The 24,800-nt window shown below is 36.7% G+C and overlaps 1 protein-coding gene across 2 annotated transcripts; it reads left to right on the top strand.

Annotated features, from left to right (window-relative positions):
* Window positions 1-59: 59 nt before the first annotated feature.
* On the top strand, window positions 60-22,968 carry DHX29 (DExH-box helicase 29). Of its 2 annotated transcripts, XM_005152094.3 has the most exons (27): window positions 60-282; window positions 1,806-1,879; window positions 2,695-2,808; window positions 3,347-3,476; window positions 3,889-4,031; window positions 4,596-4,721; window positions 5,262-5,388; window positions 5,700-5,861; window positions 6,475-6,640; window positions 7,710-7,833; window positions 8,245-8,841; window positions 9,583-9,726; window positions 9,820-9,996; window positions 10,565-10,705; window positions 11,809-11,953; window positions 12,168-12,288; window positions 13,240-13,324; window positions 13,937-14,025; window positions 14,626-14,754; window positions 15,676-15,751; window positions 16,320-16,544; window positions 17,423-17,559; window positions 18,226-18,319; window positions 18,996-19,298; window positions 20,059-20,190; window positions 21,652-21,748; window positions 22,557-22,968. In XM_005152094.3, the coding sequence occupies exons 1-27, from the start codon at window positions 90-92 to the stop codon at window positions 22,610-22,612; spliced, it is 4,107 nt and encodes a 1,368-aa protein (XP_005152151.2). In that variant the 5' UTR covers window positions 60-89; the 3' UTR covers window positions 22,613-22,968. The 2 variants fall into 2 exon arrangements, with proteins under 2 accessions (XP_005152151.2, XP_030907387.2); XM_031051527.2 differs by lacking the exon at window positions 4,596-4,721.
* Window positions 22,969-24,800: the final 1,832 nt, after the last annotated feature.

Raw genomic sequence — 24,800 nt, 5'->3', positions numbered from 1 at the left:
TGGCACAGCCAATCGGGAGAGGGTGGCGGAGCTATGCGCCATGTCCGGATGTAGGGGTCTGCGCGGTTCCGGTGTGTGTAGGGGCTGTCATGGGCGGCCGTAACAAGAAGTCGCGTGTGGGGAGTGCGGCTCGCACCGCCGCTTCCGCCACCGCGGCTGCCCGCGCTCGAGCCCTTGCCGTGGCTGACGCTGGCCCTGCTGCCGCTGCTGCCGCTGCCGAGGCGAGCACCAGAGCGGTGCCTCGGCCACCGCCCGCCTCCAAGGAGCCGCGTGTCAAGCAAGGTACCAGGCCCTTGGCGAGATGCGGCCCCGGCTGGGCAGCCCTGGGGGCTGCTGTGCCTGAGGGAAGGGGAGGAGTCCAGGCGTCTGAGGGGTGCCCCGGCTGGCTGGGAGCGCTCGGAGGGGCTGCTTTGTCAGAGAGCCCCCAAGGGCGTGGCTTGGCTGTCTCGGCGTTGCGGGAGGAGGCGTGAAAGTGTGGGCATCAGTGAGTGTCGGGAAGGGTCGCGGCCGCCTCGTGCTCGTGTGCTCAGGTGCCTGACGCGGGCTTTAGGCCGGCTCGCTTTCTGGGGAGTACCTGAGCACATGAGCCTTGTTGGCTTGGGCGTATTGAGTCAGTTACAAGAAGTCTGTCATTAGATTGTTGGTGACTCTTTCGGGGTAAGTGTTGGTGTGACACTTCACTACTAGTAAGCTTTTCTTGTGGAGCTTCATTCTGTGTGTGCTCAAAACCAACATAATGTGGGTTTAGGGTGCTTTGAGTCAGGTGTCCTTTCTCCACTTCCTCCCGGCTTCTTGTGCTTCTCACTGGCAGAGCATGGGAAACCGAAAAGTTCTTGATCGGGGTAAGTGCCAATGAGCAACAGCTAAAACATTGGTGTATTATAAGCACTGTTCCCAGACTAAAGCCAAAATACAGAACTGTGCCAGCTACTGGGAAGGAGGAAAATTACTTTTACAGCTGAAACCAGGACATTCTGAAATATGCTTACCTACGCCCTGTCCTGAGGGTGCCTCTCTGCAGGTGGCCAGAACAAATGACCTGTACAACCTGCCTGCTGGCAGGTGGAGAAGTAGGGAGGTGGCTGAGAAGTAGGGAGGTAGCTCTGCCTTCTGGAGCACAGCACTGCTCCGTCTGGAGTGGCATGCAGCCTTGCAGGGTGGTGAAAGCTGTAGGTTGCTTGGTTTCTTTCTACCTGTGCAGTACATGAAACAGTATGTGTGTTCTGAAAAGGATAGAATCCATCAGCAAGCTGTGTGTTGTCATTCTAATGCCAATAAGTAGCTTTGTGAATTAGTATTTTTTCTGATAGTTTCTGATTAAAAGAGAATAGTAGCAGATCAGACCAAAAGCCTCTGTAACCCAGTGCCTTTTCCTAGATAGGATCCAGAAGCAGGCACCCAGGTAAGAACAGGTCAGACATACGGTGATACTGCTGAAGGGAACTTTTCCATCCTCCACCAGTTATGGCTTAGAGTCTTCTTGAGCTAGAAACAATGTTTTTTCAATGCCCTTTCAAATTGATTTCTGTACTATAAAACTATTCTGTCTTTACCAGACCTCAGTAAATGTCCTATATTCACAGCTTTAGTGGCAAAGAGTTTAGCTATGCACATTCTAATTAAAAAATCCAAACAGCCCACAGCCAAAACTAAACGGTTCTTATTTTTGCTATGTATCTGCATATTTCTGTCAAATTAGTGTAAGATTTGTTTGCACTAACCTGTGTTATGTGGGTCTGCTTTACATACTGTAAACAATGTTCTGTGTTCCACTTCTTTTGCTGATGGTTATTTGCAATTTACAGGTCCAAAAACTTACAGTTTTAGTTCAACAACAGATTCCAGTGCTGCTGCCAACCTAGATAAATCTGTTCTTAAGGTAAGTATCTTCTTTAGGTAAAGTAAGTTTGGTTTTCATAGTATCCCTTTAGCTGAGTAAATATGTCTTCAACTGTTTTTCAGTATTATGTTATGCAGATAAACTATATTTGTGTATTAGACATTGATTTGAGCTTGATATGTTTGGGATGTTGAGTGTGCTTTAAGAAACAGGGCAAGTTAAGAGCAGAAGAGCATCTATGTTAAGTAATGAATGATACATTGCATGCAGGACTATTAAGAGTTAAGTCTAGGTTTTTACTGTGCATACAGATTCTTATTCCTGTCAGGGGAAGAATACAGGTTTTGTTCAACAATGTCAGTAGTAAACAAAGCTTGGTTCATATTTTATGATAGATGATCATAATGAAAATAGTAGAATTATTATTTTACTAAAATTGCTTGTAAAGCCGGATAAAAAAAGAGTGGCACAGTGTATCTTGATGATCAAGTTATTTTATACTGGCTTTTATAGGCAGAAGAGAAAGGCCTTTTTCTTTCCACTGGATTTCTTTTTAATTTTCTTACAGTATTTCCCATGGCATACTAAGTTTTCTTCAAGAGGTAAATAGGTCTTCTCTACAATAAGGAATTAACTCTTACTTTGAGTAAAAGCGCATAGCTTGCAAAAGTAAAAAGAAGAAAAAGTGCCCCTTTCATAAGAAATACTTACTGCACTTACAGAAAGCTATAAAAGTTGGGATTTGAATTGCAGAGAGATTTCTGCATTCTTATGTCCTTAGCCATGAAGAGCATTGATTATGTGATAAAAATTTGTAATGTTTTGCTTTGTTTCAATTAATTTTCTCTGTGCAGGTAATGATAAACGGTAACTTGGAGAAAAGGATTATTAATTTAATCAATGACCATAAAAAACAAAATGATGACAAAGGAATGATTTCCAGAAGGCTTACTGCTAAGAAATTACAGGTAGAGTTTAAAGTGGTGTTGTCTGACCATTGTTCGTTTAGAATAAGCAATTTCTTTTTCACCATTTGTGTCGTGTCATACTACACTTCTGCATGTGGTACAAGCCAGTGAAACATGCTTTCCAGTAGTTACAATAATGATTAGTCAGTGGAATTAATAAGTATGATCATAAGTGAGATAAGTCTTTATGGATTCAGTAACTAAAATCTGAATGCTAATCAGGGAAGAACTTAATATGAGTGGTTTAGGTTTCTTACGGTTTTCTGTTCCATATGGCTGGAAAATTGTAGGTTTATCTTTCTAACTAGAAATGCATTCTGTACATAGGCTGGAATGTAGACTTATGCATATGAATACCTATTTCCAATAAAAATATTATAAGCTCTGTGTCCAAACCAGGATTATCTGCTCAGCCTTCTGATACATTAACTTATGCTGTTTACTTCAGTTTAATGTCAATTATCTGGTATGTAGAGAGTAGGAGTTTATAAGCCTGTATTAGATTGCTAGATTAAACCATAGTATTTTCTGATTCTAGGATGTATACATGGCTTTACAAAGATTCTCTTTTAAGACTGAGCACATTGAAGAGGCAATGAAAAATACACTTTTATATGGTGGTGATCTTCACTCTGCACTTGACTGGCTCTGTTTAAACCTTCCTGATGGTGAGTATGGTGACAGGGAGTTGACTAGGTTTTTTAACACAAGAATAACAGTACCTGCCCTGGCATAGGAATGCTTTGTAATAGTAATTGAATATGTTGTTTCACTAAGACCTGTAGTCATCATAGTGTTCCTTTACTATACGTGCTGCTGACTGGTTCTGGGATTTTATTTTATTCGGTTTGGTTTGTTTGGTTTTAGTGTATGGAATCTTGTAGACCTGTCCTTCCTAATCTTAGAATCCTATGGAAGTCCAGTAAACAAATGCTGGTTTATCTAAATGCCTGATTATATTTCAGGCATTCTGGGGTTTTTTATGTTTTTCTAGCTGTGTCCCAACACAGTTTGTAAAGTTTTCAGGAATTATTATTGGCATATCCTGTGAAATGAGGTTTTTTTGTTTCTATTTTGAAGATGCCTTGCCTGAAGGTTTTAGCCAGCAGTTTGAAGAACAGCAACAGAAACCTAGAGCAAAATTTTGTTCTCCTGTGTCACAACATGAACCTCCACCTCGCTTAGTAGATACCAAAAAGAAAGAAAATGGCCCTGAAACTAAGGTAATCTGAGAAATTAATTGATATTTACTACAGGGAAGAAAGGTCAGTTTTCTAAAATACAGAATTTGCGTTGACTTCTTACACTGATACGAAAAACTTCTAAAAATATGGTACGCTTAATAATTGTCAATCACATTATTTTAATTTCAGTGAAATAGTCATCTGAAGGTACCTTTTTTCATGTGAAGTCTAGAAGGCTCTTTGTAGTTCATTTTTGTGGTCAATTATACTTCCATTTTCTCCTGGAATGGGTTAATTCCGTTTTTCTGCAGATGGCCCACTTTATAAACTTCTTTTAAGTTTGTCTCTGTACTTGCAGTGGTTTGTTTTCTGTGGTTATTGAATTGTAAACCTAGAAATTGAAAATATTTCTTGCAGAAGTTTTTCTTTCATTCAGTTATAATCATTCAATGTATGGAAGTATATCATGAGGTGTTTATCCTCTTTGGAAAGTTTGCTCTAAATTATTTGTCAAAACCTTAGATTATCTATGAAGTTTTAAGCCATAGTTCCTCAATACTGTTGGAGAAAAGCGTTAGAGATTTTACCTACTACTCTTCTTAGGAGATTAATGTGAGGAAAGCAAAAGAAGTGAGCATGAAGGAATGGATTTTGCAATATGCTGAGCAACAGAATGATGAAGAGAACAGTGAGTCTGTGAAAGAGACAGATGAAGAGAAGTTTGACCCAGTAAGAAAATAACACTTCATGGAAGTCTTTAAAAACCTGGTATATCTCGTACATCTGCAAGTAGTGGATCTATTTGCTAAAATTGGGAGATTTATTATTTTTTTTTACATTATATACTTTTACGTTTTTGCACTACTGAAGGGAAAAATGTTTGAAACCTCTGCTTTCCTAAGTTTTTTTTCCTTTCCTGCTTTGGTTTGGGATTTTGTGTTGGCTTTTTTTTGAGGGAGAGGTGAGGGGAGATATGTTGAGGGGGGTTGGGGGTTTTTTGTTGGTTTTGTTTGTGTTTGTCATTTTGTACTGGGTTCAAAATACTGAATGCATTGTGCTGGAAAGAAAGAATTCCTGAAACATATCTTCATGAGATTAGGCAACTGACTATCAAATTCTGAGAGGTTTTGACTGCTAGTTCCATGAAAACTAATAGTTCTTCCTTTTGTAAGCTTGGTATAAAGGACAAAACTTCCATTTTATTATGAAATTGATTAAAAGTGACAAACGTACAATATTCAACTTATAACCAACAATTTTTTGAAATAGAATGAAAGGTATGTACATCTGGCTGATAAGCTTTCGGAAGCAAAAGAACAAGCAAGCGTCTCCAAGCAAGATAAGGACAAGCAAGGCCAGAAGGTAGCACAAGAGAAAATAAGAAAAATTCAGCAAGGTAGAGCTATGCAAATTATCTGTGTTTTTCTTTGTGACCTGCATATTTATTAGGCCAGTAAATTTCTGAGTCAGATTTAATAGATTTAATCATCTTTCATGCCACTGTGTGAATTGCAGACTTTCCTGAATCTGTCCTTTCCATGCGGGTCAAGTTCTAAAAAGTCAGTAATGTTTAAATCTTTCTGGTTTTGGGTACTCAGCATGAATTGATACAATTATATATATATGTCAATTTCATAATTGATCTTTTGATTTCAAAGAACAAATGCTAAGCAACTGTGGGTATAAGCTGTATTCTCTCTATGATAGAAATGGCAGTACTCGAGGAACATCCAGTATTTAATCCAGCTGTAAAGGTTTCAACCCAACCACAAAATGAAAAGAAAAAAACTCCCTCACCTCAGCCTCAAGAAACCACTTTGAATTTGAGCTTGCTTGAAAAACCTGATGGTGCTGCGAAAGAAGATAAAGGTGTGTTGGTAATCATCCAGTACAAGCTTGAAGTGTACCACAGATCTCCAGTATTAGTTTTCATTTCTCTAGTATGTATTGTATGGCAGTGCTGCATTATCAAGCTCTGAGTGTGGGAAAGGCAGGTGGAAAGGCAGATGAACTACCTCACTGGCTGAGCTGGCTTTAAAGGCTCTGTATTTGTTTTATCAGATGATGTATATAGCTATTTTTGCCATATTATTATGTCTAAAAGCATTATTTTTATCTTTTTTTTTATTATTTTAATTGTAGGGCTAGTTCCTCTTTCCATATTCACTCCATCTTTTTACTCTGTTTTCATCGCAAACTTTAAACTGTTAGATTATTTTCTGATGACCAAACTTTCACTAGAGTTCTTAAGTTATTGGTCTATCAAAGAAGGCAAACAAGATACTGTGGTTTATTTCCTGCTAGAGTCTTCTGTGGGACAAGCGGGAATATCTGTGTTACAGCAGTACCTGTATATGTGCTGAACATTTCAGAAAATACTGCTCTTCTAGTAAAATATGTTTGAGGGAAAGACTTTCTTGGCTGTCAGAAGAAGGTAAAATAAATTCTAGGAGATTTAAAATGTGTCTTTTTGCTTTTGTAGTTAAAAAGAAAGAACCACTAGATATAAGAAATTTTGATTATAGTGCTCGAAGCTGGACTGGTAAATCTCCGAAACAATTTTTGATTGACTGGTGCAGGAAGAATTTTCCTAAGAGCCCAAATCCTACTTTTGAAAAGGTTCCAGTTGGAAAATACTGGAAATGTAGGTATGTATTTCCTATAAACTTCACATTGTCCTTTTAGTTCATTTAAAAATAATGGTCTGGTCTTGTTGATCCAGATTCATATGAATAATAGTGTGTTTTAACCAAGTCTCGTTTTGTTTTAGTCCAACAGGGAAGTATTTCACTCTGTATAGCTCTGCAAAAGTAATGGTTAGACTGAGCACTATCATGAAAATAAAAGGCTAGTGAATGGTGCCATAGAGATGGGATTAATTTTTAATTCTGTACTGCTGAATGAAAGGTTCTGGAGCAAACCTGCAAGACAAACTTAGACAACTAACTTCTGGTATTTTTAGTCAAAGTAATATATTCAAGTGTACATTCTAAGCATATGAATACCAAAACTCCTTAGGGATTGTTTAAGGTGGAAGATAGAAATTTGCTTGAAAGTTAATGTAAGTTTGTAATCAAAGCAATGCAGTAACAGTAATTTTAAAATTTCTTTCAGAAAATTAATCTATAATATGGTGGTATAAAGTAGAATATTATCCTAGGCAAATAAGTGGATGTGGCATTACAAATGACTAATGCTTCTTGAATAAGCCAAGTTAAAAGAACCTGTAGTCTTGCTCAAGTTAAAAGCTATTAATATAATATGCCTTTAAAAATACAAGAAATCTGGCTGCTGGTCTGACTGGCATATATCTGTTAAAACGGATATTTGCATCTCAGTAGCTCATAAACTGTCATCTCAATCCATGCTAAATAGTTACAAGCACACAAATAAATATTTAGTCCTTCCAGAGCAACTAATCTTAATAGTGATCTGTATGTGCATAAATACTGCTCTGAAGAAAGTGGAGACATTTGTTAAGAGGAAAAAAAAAAATCACAAATCCACTGCTGGAATCTGCTGCTGAAAATTTTCTGCAACTCAATCAAAGTTTATTGGCTCTCTCTGTTTAGGAAATATTATTGAGTAACAATAAGTTTATTTTACCTATTTTTTCTGTTTGAATTTCACTGTTATATTTTAAACAAAAACATTAATGCCTGTGCTATTTATATAGGTAACAAATTAAGAGAAATGTCTGTGAATTTGTCTTTCAAGGGTCAGGATCATCAAATCTTCAGATGATGTAATGGCAATGTGTCCTACAATTGTAACAGAAGATAGCATGCAAGCACAACATCTAGCTGCTACTTTGGCACTCTATCATTTAACCAAAGGACAAGTAAGATTTTCACTAATATTCCTCTTCTTAGCCTGGAATCTATTTCTGCACTTTTTTGTTAAAGTGTCTGCAGTCATATTCTAAAAACAGTTGAATGAAGTGTTTACTATTAAATTCTTTGCTTGCACTTTATGTTCATCTACTTTTACTCACAGTGATACATACATGTTGTGGCATACAGGGAGGAGATTTTTTGATAGTAAAACTCTTCTTTTGGTGATGTAAAGAATGTAAGCCAGCTGAAAATAAAAAGGGTGTAATTGATATTTATATTTTCATAGTTTCTGTAGTTAGTATTCTTCAGGTTCTGTCATGTTTTGCTGCTGGATCTGATTTACACATACAACATTAGTGATACTGCTAAGTAGTATATAAATAATATTTTTTTTATCCCGCTTTTTCCATCTTAAGTCAGTTCATCAGTTACTGCCTCCCACCTATCGAGATGTCTGGCTAGAATGGAGGGATATTGAAAAGAAAAAGGAAGAAGAAAACAAGATAGAAACGAACAAACCTCGTGATAACTTTATTGCTAGATTATTAAACAAACTCAAACAACAGCAGCAACTACAATCTGAAAACCAACCAAAAGTATCTGAGGGTCCTGAAGATTCCTGGGAAAACCTGGTTTGTGATGAAGACTTCAGCAATCTCTCCCTTGAGACCTCAGACACAGATAATTTGGAACCTTCAAGGATTTTGTTCAAAAAGCTACAAAGTTCTTCCAGATACCAGAGGCTTCTGACAGAGAGACAGGAGTTACCTGTGTTTAAGCACAAATACTCCATTGTAGAAACTCTTAAAAAACATAGAGTGGTTGTTGTGGCTGGTGAAACAGGAAGTGGGAAGAGTACCCAGGTGCCTCATTTCTTGTTGGAAGACTTGTTGCTAGATGAAGGATCAAATAAATGTAATATTGTTTGCACACAACCCCGAAGAATCTCAGCAGTGAGTCTGGCAACCAGGGTATGTGAAGAGCTAGGATGCGAATCAGGACCAGGAGGAAAGGTAAGATGTGTCTGAATTCTTTCGTCAAGCCTTCATCAGAAACAGGGCACTGGGTTGTTGGTAGGAAGTGAAAACATAGTTTCTAAATAATTAGATATTTTCTCTTGAAAAGGTCTTTTTCTATGTATGTCAGCTCTTTCTTTCCAGATTGTCACCTGTGAACCTCTAGGTATCAATATGTAATTTCTAAGATCTTTAGAGGGTGATTAAGAGCAAGAAGTGGTCAAATAGTGGGGCAGATTGCCCAGAGACTCTGACATCTCTGTAATTAGGGATGGAGGAAACTCCCCAAACTAAGGCTCTGAGAAATCCAATCTGGCTTTAAGTGAAACTGCTTTGAGAGGGCACTTTCCAACATCAGTTTTTTTGAAGAAAAAAACAACGTTCTCTGTGTTTTATGGCAGTTGGATTTTTTATTATTATTACTTTATTAGTTTTTTTTTTTTTAGCATTACTACAAAAATAATTTTGAGGACTGCTGAGAAACCTGAAAGGAACCCTGAGTTTACCAGCTCTTTGCTACTTTGGAGAAACTTAGTTGTAGATTTCAGTGTATTTTCCCTTTCTTAACAGAGGAAAGTGTGTGTATGAAAGAACATGTAGTAGTTACTCACTATACTATATAATTACCAGCTTGTGCACTATCTGAATCTAACAGTGCTTAAGTTTCACTTAATTTTTAATATTTATAGCTTGTATACAGTTGTTATTAACCATTTTAATGTCTTTTCCTTTTTTAAGAATTCCCTGTGTGGATATCAAATCCGTATGGAATCCAGAACAGGAGAAGCCACCAGACTACTGTACTGTACAACAGGTGTCCTGCTTCGGAAACTTCAAGAAGATGGTCTTCTTTCAAGTATATCTCATGTTATTGTAGATGAGGTTATCAGCTCTTACTAGTCTTAACAAGCTATAGTTATTATTGGTCTTGAGTTGTACTAAGCCCTTACTATAGATACGTTTTTCCAATTATAGGTACATGAAAGAAGTGTCCAGTCTGATTTTTTGCTAGTTATTCTGAAGGAGATACTACATAAGCGGTCAGACCTGCATCTGATTTTAATGAGTGCTACTGTAGATAGTGAGAAGTTTTCCAGCTATTTCTCACACTGTCCCATATTAAGGATCTCAGGGAGGAGTTACCCTGTTGAGGTATGTAAATATTTCTTTGATTATGCAAGACGCTTTGTAGACACATATATAGTGTTTGTCTGGTGTCTATAGAAAGTACATCTACATCCCTTTTTTTCTAACCAAAAATAAACATGTTTCAAGGGCTTGTCACTCTTCAGTGCTTTGAATTAGAGTTGTACTGTTCTTTGTGATGGTTTATTATTGATTTAAATCAGTCCATCAGTGACAGATTTTTCTCTGTTCAACCTATGTAGAAAGGAAAGCACTAAAGAATTCCCCCACTTCCTTGCAACTGTCATTATATTCTTACGTATGTTCCTTGTTCATATTTTATAGGCTGTGATAAAGGTAATGTTAGCAATCATGTGGAGCAGCATTAACAAACTTGTAGCAGATCTAAGTTTAGTTTTTCAGAAATTGTACAAAAGATTAAGTTGAAATTTACAGGAGCTATTACAACATCAAAAGAGAAGGGAATGATGTTCAGCTTTGTATGTAAGCTTAAGAAAAAAAAGGAAAATAAAAGAAAAAGTTCCTGATTAGTTTTTAACGTGCCTTTTATTTCTTCTGTGAATTTTCACCAAAGATTTTCCATGTTGAAGATATAATTGAAGCAACAGGCTATGTCCTGGAGAAAGACTCGGAATATTGTCAGAAGTTCTTGGAGGAGGAGGAAGAAGTAACAATAAATGTTACTAGCAAAGGAGGAGGCACCACAAAGTATCAGGTAAAATAGGTGTTTCTAGTTTTGGCTTGGAAATTTTTGTATTTTTAATTATTTTATAATTTTCATTTTATTAAATGTGATTGGATTGTATAGTAGCAAATACTCTTTCAGTTGATAAAACAAACACAATGGCACTCGTATAGTGATAGCTGTGTGTGCTTTTGGATCAAAATTCTTAAAGGGAATTGTATAGATATGCTGTCTGACGTAGGCTGTTTATATACCTGTCTGCTCGGACTTGCTCTCTCAAAATGTATCAGACATAGACGAATACATTGAAAACTATGTTCTCACGTGCTCTGCTGACTTTTTTATTTTTTTTCCCTTTTTCTCCTATAGTGGTAGTTACCACACACATCACAACAACATCCTTTAGTTGAAACCCAAGTGCTTTTCTGAGTGCCTCTCAATCTTTGTAGTTTATTTCTGTTGAGCCTTCAGTACAGAAGGATATGTGGTGGCAAACTTCTTTAAGTGTGTTGATTAATGACAAGATAATTTACAATAGTGCCATTAGTCATAGAAGCCTAATGCTGAGTATGTGTCTGTAAGATGTTTATAGACAATTTAAGTGCTTGCATGTTCTGCTAATGCTTTCTTCCTTTCCCTTCTGCTCCAATACATGGCAGGAGTTGCACTTCAGTAACTGTTAACTTTCATTGCAACCATTAGCTGAGAAAAGTGAGGGAGAGGAGAAAGGGGAAACTGGTTTCCTATATCCCAAAATAGGAGTTCTGAAAGAATACTAGCCACACTGTTAATCCCATTTTGAATTTATACCAATTGGATGCCACGTATGGTTCTGGGAACTGTTTTCATTTGCAAAACAGACTGTATGTACAACACTTCTTGGACAGACTTTAATTTTTTTTTAAATCTGGAATGTTGTCTAACTGCAGTAGATACTTATACATGGGTTATATAGATGGGTTTTAATCTAACTCACACTGGTTTTGGTAGGAAGCTAATCAATTAAATGTCGCTTGTCTCAATCTCTGTTTTAAGAAACCTAAATTTAAATGAATGACAATTTGACCTCTGCTGTCTTACCTTCTAAATCACTGAGAATATGATTTTTTTTTTCCCCTGCTTTTATTTTTTAGGAGTATGTCCCAGTCCAGTCTGGAACTGGTATCGATTTGGCTCCTTACTATGCAAAGTATAGCAGTCGTACACAGCAGGCTATCTTCTATATGAACCCTTACAAGATCAACCTTGAACTCATTTTGGAGTTGCTTGCATACTTGGGTACAGTCTACTTAAGAATTTTATATACTTGGGGCTGTCCTTTGGAATTATTTTCGAGTGCTTTCTACTGATAATGAAGTACTTTACCCCCATCTTACATGGAACATCCTAAAAAGCATTTACCACCAGGACCAGAATTAGTTCCCTTTTTCCAGGGAAACTGTTTGCAAATGCATGTTTGTTTTAACTATGTGCCTGCACTGTAACTTTCCAGACAGAAGTCCCCAGTTCAAGAACATCGAGGGTGCTGTGCTGATCTTTTTACCAGGCCTTGCCCATATTCAGCAGTTGTATGATCTGATTTCAACTGACCGAAGATTTAACTTGCGTGACAGGTAATGCAGATATATTCTGTAAAGTTAATAGCTTAACTTAATATGTTTGTTTATGTTTTGACGTCTGCTGTTCTTGAAAGGAGAAACAGTTATAACTCGGGGCTGTTTATACTATAGATGCACTTTTATCTAAAAATTATACAAACAAAAATGACAGATGCTTAGGAATAGTACAGTAACTTTTTTCTTCTGATTTTATTTTTCAACAAGCTTGTTTAATCACAAAACACTGGACTACTTCTTTTCCACTTCTTAGAGTATGGAAGCTGACATATCTGGGACATAGCTTTCTCTGGCTTACTGTTTACATGGAGGTGGCTACTTCCTAAGTATATATCCAGAGACAATAATCTACTGAGACAAAAAGGCAGTGTTGTAATGACAGTTTTGAAATTTATTTTGTGGGTAACAAGAAGTTAGAAACATGATAGCATCGAAAGAACATTTGCAGTCAAATTCTAAAAATTCACAGATAGACTGAGGTGTCAGGGTCTTGAAGAGAAGTAAAGTACAAACCTCTGTGGTTGTCCCATCTCTGAAGGCTTTTATTACTCAGGCTGGAAGTTTCATGTATAAATAGCTCTGTGCAAAGTTTCAGTAATAATCATTGGAAGCACAGTGTAAAGAGCTTGGGTTCATGGACATCTATTTCCCTTGTTTGCTGGTCTATTTCTGTCAACCTAATTCTGCAATAGTAGTGGGTTTTTTTTCCTGCATTACTGTCAGGAGGAGAACACTTACAAACTAATGGTGTTAGCTTTTCTAGTTATTGTAACAAATGCTGAATCAGACTTTTATACCTAATCGGACAAAGTTTTCATCTTTAGGTTACTAATTCTTGTTGCTTTCATCCTTTTTCAATAACAAACTGTTGTCATTGTTCTGGTCTCATTTTTTTAATGTGTCTTAATTTAGTAAATAAATATTTATTAGTGTAATTTCTTGTTCTAGGCACAGGTTGATAGCTTTGCATTCTGTTCTTTCAACTCAAGATCAAGCAGCTGCATTTACGATACCTCCTGTTGGTATTCGAAAGGTATGGTACATTTAGAAAGGCAAAGTTCACCACTGAAAGGAGAAACTTCCTGTGGGTGCAACTCTGAATTGTTTTAAAATCTAATCACATAGAATTAGACAGCAACCAGTTGTTCTTGTGGTTCTCTCACTGCGAATGAACAGTTCTAATTTGGTGCTCTGTAACACATGGAATCTATCATGCTGTGGAAACCTTGACAGTAATCAGGCAGATTTTTAAACATACTTTTTTTCTAAGAGTTCTTTAATTGTTGCTTTCCTGTATTTTAATTATCAGTAACCAGTAACTATAGCTTTTTATTTGGGAAAATAGTATTTTACTTGCTGCCAAACTGTTGAATTAAAAGTTGACCAATTTTGGCAGTTACTCGCTAGTATTTTGATAGGTTTTAAAAGAGAAAGTGAACCTGAAATTGTCCCTTAACTCTTGATTCTTCAGTAATTGAAGAAGACTAAACCATTTTCCAAGTTGTGTAGTTTTTAATGCTCTGACAAAAGGAAACATGGGTAAAAAGCTTCAACAAAACTCACTCTGTAATACTGATTAAAAGGATGAAAACTGTTAGGCAGACATTCCATAATTTTTTTATTTGTGTATGTTACTTTTTTTCAGATTGTTTTGGCAACCAATATAGCAGAGACAGGCATTACGATACCAGATGTTGTTTTTGTAATTGACACTGGGAGAACAAAAGAAAATAGGTGAGTTTGATTTTCATCGATCATATTGTGATTACTGTAAATATTTGAGGTTAGTACTGCAAGAATTTTGTGTATCCTTATTAAAGAACGGTTCTGGACAAAAAGAAAAGTGTGCTGAGCTCAGTAAACAGCTTGCAGTTTGAGATGAATCTTTGGGTGTTGAGATGGTGTGAAGTACAATAGAGGGAGTTCTCATAAATGTGGAAAACTGTGATTTAGTACTGGTTTCAAAATAAAGTAGATCCTTTTTATGCTATCTCAGTTCTTAGAAATTATTATTTGTCCATTTGAAATGTGAAAAGCCCTACAGAATGTATTAGAATAACTTTGAATGGCCAGGGAAAAAAGATAATGCATAGCTCTTTTGTTTTCCAATTTACACACTTCTGTTAGTGAATTGTATCCATAGTTAAACGCCCAAGAACCTTGGATCTAAAGTCCGGTTTAGATCCTGCTTGGGTATGCTTAATTTTCAAAACTACCATTATTTTCAAATAAATTGCATTTAGATATATTATCAATATGCCAGTATTTAAGTTAAGTATACATCAAAATTTTAATTCTGAAATCTGAATGGGCACTTGCTTTCCAATTTTCAAGGTATCATGAAAGTAGTCAGATGAGTTCCCTAGAAGAGACCTTTGTTAGCAAAGCTAGTGCTCTGCAGCGACAAGGAAGAGCTGGTCGTGTTAGAGACGGATTCTGCTTCCGAATGTACACAAGAGAAAGGTACAGTAAACTTAGCAAGATTTTGTAAATCATAAAAATATCTTTTATATTTCTCTGCAAAAACAGGTCTTGTTGAAATTCACTCTAATTATTGCAAATGGGAAAGAGTAAACTTAGAAAAAAAAAACCCAAAAAAATTCTGCAAATAAAGCAAAACAAAACAAATCAACCAAAAATGCAACCAACCTCCCCCCCAAAAAAACCAAAAAATAGAAGTTGAATATTGTATTAACGACGTGGTATAATAGTAATTTTGTTTCACTGTTTTTAAAAGTTAATTTAACTTTTAGTATCTGTAGGATGTAAAAAAAAAAATAAAATAAAAAATTCATAATTAAAGGAAAAATGCAGCACCCAGGAATTTTAGAAGATCACTTTTTGGCGTCTACTGGATTGAATATACACCAAGCTTGCTTCCTGAACTTTGAATTTTTTTTGTCAGACAAATATGCAGGTTTTTGAAGTGGTATCTTTAGAGAAAAGAAAAGGGGAAAATACCAAATTACACAGCACTGCAGAGTTAGTTTCTGTTACTGCAGTGGAATAAACTTTTTCCTGCTTGTCTGAAAGTGTGAAGCAACTTTCAGTTAAGAAACAGTTGAAGTATTTTGAAATACCGAATGTCATGTGCATTTTAGCCACATGTAAAACTTTGAGATCTGTGCGTTTTAAGAATTTGTTTTGAAAATCAAGGTCTAGCTGCTTTTCCCTCTGTAAGGGAAAACTTTCTCTAAAACTCGTGGAAAGCAAGCTACCACACATGCCTTAATTCAAAGGATGAAGTTTACCCATGTATTAAAACACATGCCACCCCTCCATTGCCCCTCAAAAGAACATCTTGAAAGAGGGAGCATATGAAACCTGTGGTTTTAAGTTGAATTTAAAGACAATCTGTGATTATACATTTATATGATGTTGCAGGTTTGAAAGTTTCATGGAATACTCTGTTCCAGAAATACTGCGTGTGCCTTTGGAGGAATTATGCCTTCATATTATGGTATGGTTTGGGTTTTGGAGTTACTGACCTTGTTAGCTAGAGAGGTTTGCTAGGAGAGCCCTAATCCGTTGTAGTTAATGGGGCTTCTCCTACCAGGGCAGAGGGAACCCGGTACATGTTTGATGAAAAATCCAGAGCATGATCCTGAGTGAAAACAGCGTACTATACTATTCCACTTTTCTCAGAGTAATTGAAGGTTAGTGAAATAGCTTTCAAACTGATCTCTGCTTAAGAAAGCATTTAATTTCCTCTCTCCTCATTCTGAGTGAGCAGGATACATGTGGGAAAACTAGCAACCTGGCAAATTAGTACTAGGTTGAGCTCCACTGCATCAGGTTTGAGAGTCTCCTAATTGTGACTATTGATAACATGCTTCTCTGGTCAGTGGTAAGCTTCATTAACCTTTGTGGGTGCATTTGTGTTCTGGGAACCAAGAGGCTGGTGTAGAGGGGAGGAAATGCAGGCTTTTGATTGTAGTCATAGCTTTCTGGTTTCCTTTGTAGCTGCTATAGGAAGTTTTTTTTGTAATAAATTCTTATATTGGAATACATGCCAATTTATTTCACAGAAATGCAATCTTGGATCTCCTGAAGATTTTCTTTCCAGAGCATTAGATCCACCACAGCAGCAAGTAATTGGTAATGCAATGAACCTATTGAGGAAGATTGGAGCTTGTCTGTTAAATGAGCCCAAGCTGACTCCATTGGGCCAGCACCTTGCAGCCCTTCCTGTCAATGTAAAGATTGGCAAAATGCTTATATTTGGTGCTATATTTGGCTGTTTGGATCCTGTGGTGAGTAAGAAAACAAAAATTTAAAAATGCATAACAGTACTTAACTCTTTACAATTAATCTGGTTTCTTGCAACATGGTATTTTGAAGGGATGATGCAAGAAGTTAAAATGTTTATTCTAAGGTAATTGCAGCTGGACATCACTGGGGAGAACAATCTATGTGTTCTTTGTGATTGGACTCAATGATCTTAAAAGGTCTTTTCCAACCTAAATGATTCTATGATTCTAAACTGCTAGATAGTATTTGCAAGGGTATAGTCAGACTTGGTCTCCAGTTCTGTCTGTTACAGTCCCAGGGAATATGACACCTACAGAAAAAGTCCTGTGATGTTGGTTACACCAATCTGAATTAGCCCACAGTCTGTGGACCAGGAACGTGCTCATGGAAAGTTATTGCAAATTAACTCATACAGTAACATACCATATAAAGACTGTGGAATGGTTTGCACTTTCAGCTAATCTACTTAATTCACTGCAAGTTAGGAGGAAATATTAGTTGCTGAAAACTGAAAGTTAAAATTCTTTGTTCTCTTGGCATCCCCTGTTAATGTGGTGTAATCTAAAGCAGTTGTTTAATGTGACCTCCACTGTATCATAATCAGGGATTGCTCTGTCATTGGACAAACCATTTCATATGGGTTTTGAGATTTAAGTTTTTTTTCCCATCCTTTTACATAAAACACTATGTAAGCAATGTCTTTAATGTAAGTTCTGAATTGCATGTAGAAATTCTTACAGTGGTAAGTTTTCCTTGAGACTTTGCAGAAGATAAGAGTATTTTATTACAAGAATAGAGGTTTATAATAAAATAGCTTTAAATTTTCTTTCACAGTAACACTTAATGTTACTTTAAGTGGTGTGTCATTTACTAATTGCAGGCAACTCTGGCTGCTGTTATGACAGAAAAATCCCCATTTACTACACCAATTGGTCGAAAAGATGAAGCAGATCTTGCAAAATCATCTCTAGCAATGGCAGTTTCAGACCATATAACAATCTACAATGCTTATCTAGGGTGAGTGATGATTCTCCTGTGCTTATGGCTGGATGCAAATAACACCTAAGCAATGTGGTTCTGCAAAGAATTGTTCATAAGTATCTTATCTTGAATTGGTTGCACCTGGAGCTTTTTTCTTCAGAACAACAACAGATTGCCAAATACAGCAACAAAAAAGAGTAGCTTGCTTAGTACCTTGTTCTTTAACTCCTTTTAACTATGCTTGCACACATGCAGAGATATACTGTGTCTGCTTAGTGTCTAAGGTATTTTGTTTGCTGTCTGTGGTATGCTGACATGGACACTTTGTATTTGAGGAAGTGCGTATTATAAAGTATAATACGCATAAGTATTTTTTTTATATTTTTAGGCAATTTGAGACCAAGTCGCAAAAACCATGTCCGAATTTTTTGTAACTGACAAGACTGACAGGAGTGTGTAATTTTTGAGCAAAATTTACTGTGTATTTTTGTTAGCATCTGCCAGATTTGTGTTTTGGGCATGTTCTCCAAAGTGCTCTTAGACCTGCAGCATTCATCTTCATTAATGCCACTTATTTCTAGTTTTGAGTGGAAAATGCTGACCAGAACACAGTATTGCTATTTAACTTAGTGTACCAGTTTCATAATGTTATGCTCCTAATGTGATTCTTTTTGCTGTAGTGAGAGGAGTTTTTTTCCTTAGGTGGAAAAGAGCTCGGCAAGAAGGGGGGTATCGTGCTGAAATGACTTATTGCAGAAGAAATTTCCTCAGTAGGACTTCCCTATTAACTCTGGAGGTAAACCAAATAATTGTACTCTGCACAGTAAAGTTTTGTTAAAATTTCCTTCTGAAAATGTTACTCTGTTTTAAAGATGTGATACATCAGTTACAATTTGGATGAGACAAAACCAAGTGGGATGTTGGGACTGATGAAATGCACACCCTCAGTTGAGGTAGCTGTGTCTTCATTTGAGTTTTGATATGCACACTTTGTTGGTATATGTCTTTGTAGTCCCTGCCACTGGGGAAACTAGTTCTCACGTCGACTAGAAAATCAAAACCTATGGATTAAAATGCTTAGATTGTGTTATTCTTGTATTGCTCTCTTGATATCGATACAGGTCTCTTTAACAGTTTGAAAGATTAGCCACAAACTTATATAAATAGAGTTTTATGTTTTTGTGAGAAAATCTTTTAAATAAGACATCTTTCCTGTTAAGTTTGGTTGAGTGAGCTCTCCTAAGCAGAAGTGGATCTTTCATGCAAAAGTGAAAGATTGAGTAATTGCAGTATGTATCTAATCATGTATTCCAGACAATGTTTTTCTCATAGTGGTTTTCTCATAGAATATCTCTAGTAGAGGTATTTTCATGGAGAGTATGAGTATTTGGGATGGAGTTGTCATTGTCAACTGATGGAGTGGAGCATGTCCCTTTTTAGATTGAGTTTTACTAATACATTACTAATTTCAGGATGTGAAGCAAGAACTCATAAGGGTGGTCAGAGCAGCAGGGTTCACAGCACCTACAACGCAATGTGGATGGAGTGGAAATGGAGCCAGTCAATCCCTTTCTCTCCATGAAATAGCTCTTCTTAAAGCCGTGTTGACTGCAGGACTATATGACAACGTAGGAAAAATAATATATGCAAAGTCTGTGGATATTACAGAGAAGCTGGCTTGTATGGTAGAAACTGCTCAAGGTAAAGCACAAGTGCATCCCTCCTCTGTAAATCGAGACTTACAGATGTATGGATGGCTCCTTTACCAGGAGAAGGTAAGTAAATAATTGGTGTAGCTGATCATTTGTGTAAAAATGGAGTTGGGCCTCTAATATTAAGTAAGACACACCAGTGTAACGTATTTTCTGCCTCCAAGAACCTTGTAGTGTAAGGACAAGACAGCAGGTAAAGTAGGTAGGTTGTTCTAAGAGCAGTGGAACGAAAAAAGCCTGCAGCTCTTTGTGAAAATGCCTTTTTTTTTGTTTGTTTGTTTGTTTCCTTTCCTCCTATTACAACTCCTTCTCATCCCATTCCATCATTACCTGTGAGAGGCTCCAAATGCAGAAGTAGCATGTGCTGACGTCAGTAGTTTCTCTGTGTGCCCACATTTATTTGTTTGTGTGTATTGAGGTAGACTGACAAACCAGCTGCTGCTGGTAAAAATAAGTAACAGAAGAGTTTTACCTGCCTTTTATTTCAGTAAGTTTATTAATTTTGATGTCTCTTTTCTGAACAGCATTAGGTTAACACTATCTTTCTGTCTGAATTTTAACAGGAAAACTGTGGCTTTAGCTAATGTCTTGGTATCATATAAGCCTGTCATTTGCTTAGAGGTGACTTATTTTATGTGGTCTAAGACAGACAAATTGCCCTTAGTTATTCTGTGTACAGTGATTTATGTTAACTGGATCTTAAAAGAAAAAAAAGTGGGTTTTTTTTTTTTTTGCTTTTAAAAGTAGCAATCAAATATGTTGGTACAGATTTTATGTGGCTTCAGATTTCTTGTTTTTAATGTGTCTGTTTGTTCATATGCAGGTGAGGTATGCAAAGGTGTATTTGAGAGAGACTACTTTAATATCCCCTTTTCCCATTTTGCTTTTTGGGGGGGATATAGAAGTGCAGCATCGAGAGCGCCTCCTGACAGTTGATGGCTGGATCCATTTTCAGGTGTGCTGGAGTGATAACTACCTTTTGTGATTTCATGGGCTTTTGTGGTACACAGTTGATGTACAAGATATATACATGGGATGAAGACAAGAGGGAATAAGGAAGGATAGAATTAAAGGAAATTATAGTCTTAGCAAATCTCACTTGACAGGTTTGTAATCTGTGGCTTGTAACAAATCAGTTACCTCATGAAGAAAGTCAGTGTTCTTTCAGAAAAGGTGTTGGAAATGAATATAGACTATTATATAATATCTATATTTTATGGAGCTGATACTGAAAACATAAGTGTGCTATTTTATATACCCTTTTCTACAGTCTTATAATCATGAAAGTACATAGTTGTCTTTAAAATATTAATTATTTTGCTTGATAGCCCAAACAAAATTATTTGGTAAAGAAAAAAATCCAAATGGAGAAAATACCCGTTTGCTTGGGTTTGGGCTGTTTGCTGATTCTCTTTGGGCTTTTTTCTTCCAGGTGAAAAAATTTTATTTGTGAATGGGAAAACTGCATTTTTCTTAGTGTATTTTTAAGGAAAAAGAAAAATGGGTGATGTGCTCGGATTCTCTATAAATTGTTAAGTAGCTACTTTGTTACAACTTTCTGTGCCCGTGTGTATCCTATTATACTGGAAGGCTATAAGCTACAAATTAGTTTTTTGCACTCTACTGATGCAAGCAAGTGACCATCTAGTTGAATTCACTGGATATCATCAGTATGGAATTTTTAAAAGCAGCTACCCTGTGGATTTGTTGGATAACTTTTATGGTCCCTGGGAGGCTACAGATTGTGTGGTTGCTGGGCTGACTAAATATTCTATTTTTCTACTGAGATGCTAAGCAGAATATGTTCCATTTTGTGCTTTAACCCTAATAGCTAGTTACTGTACCGTAGGCATTACACAGATGAAATAAAGACTGGAATAGCAAAGGAGGGATAAAATGAAAGATTCCTGGGAGAGGGTTCAGCTGTATTCATCCAAGTTCCTAGTGAGATATAGGAGAGGTTTGTGACAGCTTCCTCAGGAGGAACTTGCAGCATTCCAGGAGGCCAGGCAGATGTCCTGGAGGGAAATGTGTAGGTATTGCATATCAAGTATAAATTAATTTGTACTTTAATACTTTGGGGGGGAAAAAAAGGCAATTAGATTAAGTAGGATACTGGTAATTAATAATTTCACCGTATGCTGGTTGTTCATCATATATGTGGGAACATATTCTAAGTTACCATTCTGAGCTGCTGTTCTTTAGGCTGTGATGTTACACCTAACAAGTGCTTAAGGAGAAGATGGTATAATGTAAGCTCAGCCATTTCACGAGTACACTATCCATATGCTTAAAAATTATGCATATGCATCATGTTTGTAGGTGTCTTAAAATTCTATTTATAGGTAAGGTAATAATCTGTGTTTTGGTGTAAAATGTCTGAATAATGTGAGTGTTTGTCTTCTGTTCTTTCTAGGCTCCTGTAAAGATAGCCGTAATTTTTAAACAGCTGAGGGTTCTCATTGAGTCTGTTTTGAAGAAGAAGCTTGAAAATCCTAAAATGTCACTTGAAGGTAATTCTATTTCTGTTTCTAGAAATTTCTATTTCTAACTCTATTTGCTGAAATTACTATTTGCTAAATAGACCTGGTGACTTTGGGGAAGCATGAAAACACTGCATTCTCACACAGTAAGGGTTAGTGTGATTTGTGTATCATTTCATTATCTCAAGAGATGTCCAAAAAGTTATTACTAATCCTACATGTACTATGTAGCTCACCCCAGACATACGATCTGCACAACTGGTGGTTTAGTTTTTTTTTAAGATATCCCTGATAACATCATTTAAAGTAGTAATGTAGTAATAGTGAGGTATGTATCTCAGAATAGAAATAAGATTGTGTGTGATAAACCTCAGGCATTGATGAATTTAAAGCATTAATGGAAGTTGTCTTACTATTTAGGTTAATGATGGGGAACTTCATATTGGCCCCAAAGCAAGCAATAGAGAGGCACAATTTGAACTCTGAACACCTGGTGTTCAGAAGAATGTTGTATGTAGGAGGAAAAAAGGAAGCTCACGTATGCTAATGTATCTGTAGTTGACCTGTAACTTTCTCAGTCTCTTGTAAACACCGAAATGGCCATAACTAGGTCATTGAATAATTTTGTAAACTTTCTAATTATGTACTATGGACATACTTGTTTGCCCTCTTGCTTCATAAATGGGAAGCACTTGTCTTGCTTTAGAGTTTTGCATAACTTAAAACATAGTAATTTTAAGTTGCTGAGAACTATACTTGTCTTCTGATATTCTTGGGTTTTAGGAACCAATTTTTAAGCTTGCTTTTTCCCATTCAGTTTCTTTTGTTTTCTTCCTAGATGACAAGGTTTTACACATCATCAAAGAACTGATAAAAATGGAGAGCGGTAACTGAAACACAGAAATCAGTAGCAAAATGGAGCTTCAGTAATGGCAGGAGAAAATGTGGACTCCAGCATTAGCTGAAAGTATTTAAATGCTTAGTGTGGTTGATACCAGCCATGATGCGAAAAGACTGCATGATTTTGCATAGACCTTACCTTTCTCTATGTCACTTTTAAAAATGAAACGTTAAAATGTTTAGCCTTTACAATACATTTGGTGCCATTTGTCTGACTACAAATGATGGAAGCAGCTTCTTTCCAATATATAAATGGCTTTGGTAAATTATTCTTTTTGTTTGATGTACTAATCATAACATCACTGGTGGTGCAGACTGTACTAATGATTAAAGATTGGTCCTGAATCTCAGTGAGTAGAATTCTGTTAGATGTGTTCAAATGGGAGACAAGCCTTTCTTATGTGGGTTTCCTAAGTGGTTAATTTTTTTTTTGATCGATGAACTTACAGCATGAAAGCAATACATCTTACATGTTTTTCTGTGTGGTTTACGTGAGGATGCTCTAAGGAGATAATGTGGACTGCTGTGAACAAGTGCTCAGCTAGACAAGGGTACTGCCAGCAGCCCCTCCCCATCCTCTGCCTTTTCTCACATCATCAAACTGAAGTCTTCTGCTTCTCATTCTCTCTTAACCACTTGCTCACAATATTTGTGTGTTTGTTATTTCTTTCATACTGAATGTTCTTTAACCAGATAACTTAATGAACCAGATGCTCTTATATTACACCTGTCCACACCATTTACACATATGAACTGCAATTTTAGATAACCATCTCAGGTTTCAAAAACGAGGAATACTGGGGATAGGAGGTGGGAAGAAGGGCAGTTGCTATTAAACAACTGCAGTCAAGTAGGAACTCTGTGTGTATAGGCAGAGGCGGAGTGTGGAAGATAATTTTTCTTAATCTGAAAAATACAGATTTTGTAAAGTGGATGTTAATTATGTGCAAAAAGGGCACCGAGGAAAATACATGAAAATGCAAAATACATGAGCCAGTTGAAATAAGACAGCAGAACTGCTACTACTGGGCTGAGAGAGAAACATAAGCTGAAAGTAAACCAAGTTTGGCATAGTACCCTGCACTCAGTTCTGGAAGAGGCAAGTTCTCCTAACCATATTTTCCTATGAACTCTGAAAAACTGCTTATGTTATCTTTTTATTAATTGTGATAAATTAGTGGTTCTTCTAGTTTCCTAGAAGAGCCAGGAAGTGCTGTTTTCTAATTCCAAAGTATACAACATGTATGCAAGGAAGCATTGAAACAGTTTAATACTGAGGTTAAGCCCTGAGTTTTGCACACTATGTGCCCAGACACATCCTTCTTTCATGACAGAGGCATAGGAATTAAAACTTGCAAACTACATTCCTTGGAGACCCTGAATAATAATATTCTAGATTTTGTTCTAGTTGTGCTCTTTTATTTGTGTCCTTTGGAAACATGAATTAGAGATACATTTCAGTAATTTGCCAACTAACAAGCACCTGTTTCTTCTGGATTTGACTTTTGCATTTAAGTTGGTTTTAAATGGCTAAACCATAGTGAAAGTGTTAATTTTCCTTGAGTTTTCCCTTGTTTAACTGTGATGCATAGAAAGGTTACATTCTATTTATGTATGGTAAGGTTGAAATGCAGATGCATTCTGTGTATTCCTCTGGCATGCCCTGCTTTGTAATCTTTTGAAGAAATTGCTTCTTTCTATTAGTATTAAGGGGATACATGTAATAACTAGGAAACTGCACACTCCTGAGTGAGCATGTTTTCTGCAAACCAGGTGGAATGGGTGGAATGGGTGGAATGCACACTGGTGTGCAGTGTGATTATCTTAAACCCTAATGAAAAAGACTACAGTGTCTTTCTGCTTCTGCAATGTGTGTGAACAACTTCTGTGCCTGTGCTCTGTTGGGTAGATTAACTTTTTATTTAATAAATCTGTTAACACCTCTGTTATTTTTCTCAAGGTATTTGTCAGACACAAGACCAGTACCAATTGATCTTTCTCACTGTAGTTGCAACAGTGCTCTGCAGGTTCTATCATTTCTAAAGGCAGTGTGTCCTGCTCCTCTGTCCCCCTTTTCCTTGCAGATGATTTACTGCTCCTGCTATCCTCTGCAGAGTTTCCATCCCCTCCTCTCTTACTGTTGAATAGACTGCTTGAACCTCTCTTCTCCTTTTCCCACTAA

Source organism: Melopsittacus undulatus, chromosome Z (genome assembly GCF_012275295.1).
Source record: "Melopsittacus undulatus isolate bMelUnd1 chromosome Z, bMelUnd1.mat.Z, whole genome shotgun sequence".
Taxonomy (NCBI): domain Eukaryota; kingdom Metazoa; phylum Chordata; class Aves; order Psittaciformes; family Psittaculidae; genus Melopsittacus; species Melopsittacus undulatus.
The sequence above is the reverse complement of the archived record's forward strand: the minus strand, read 5'-3'. Positions and strand labels throughout refer to the sequence as shown.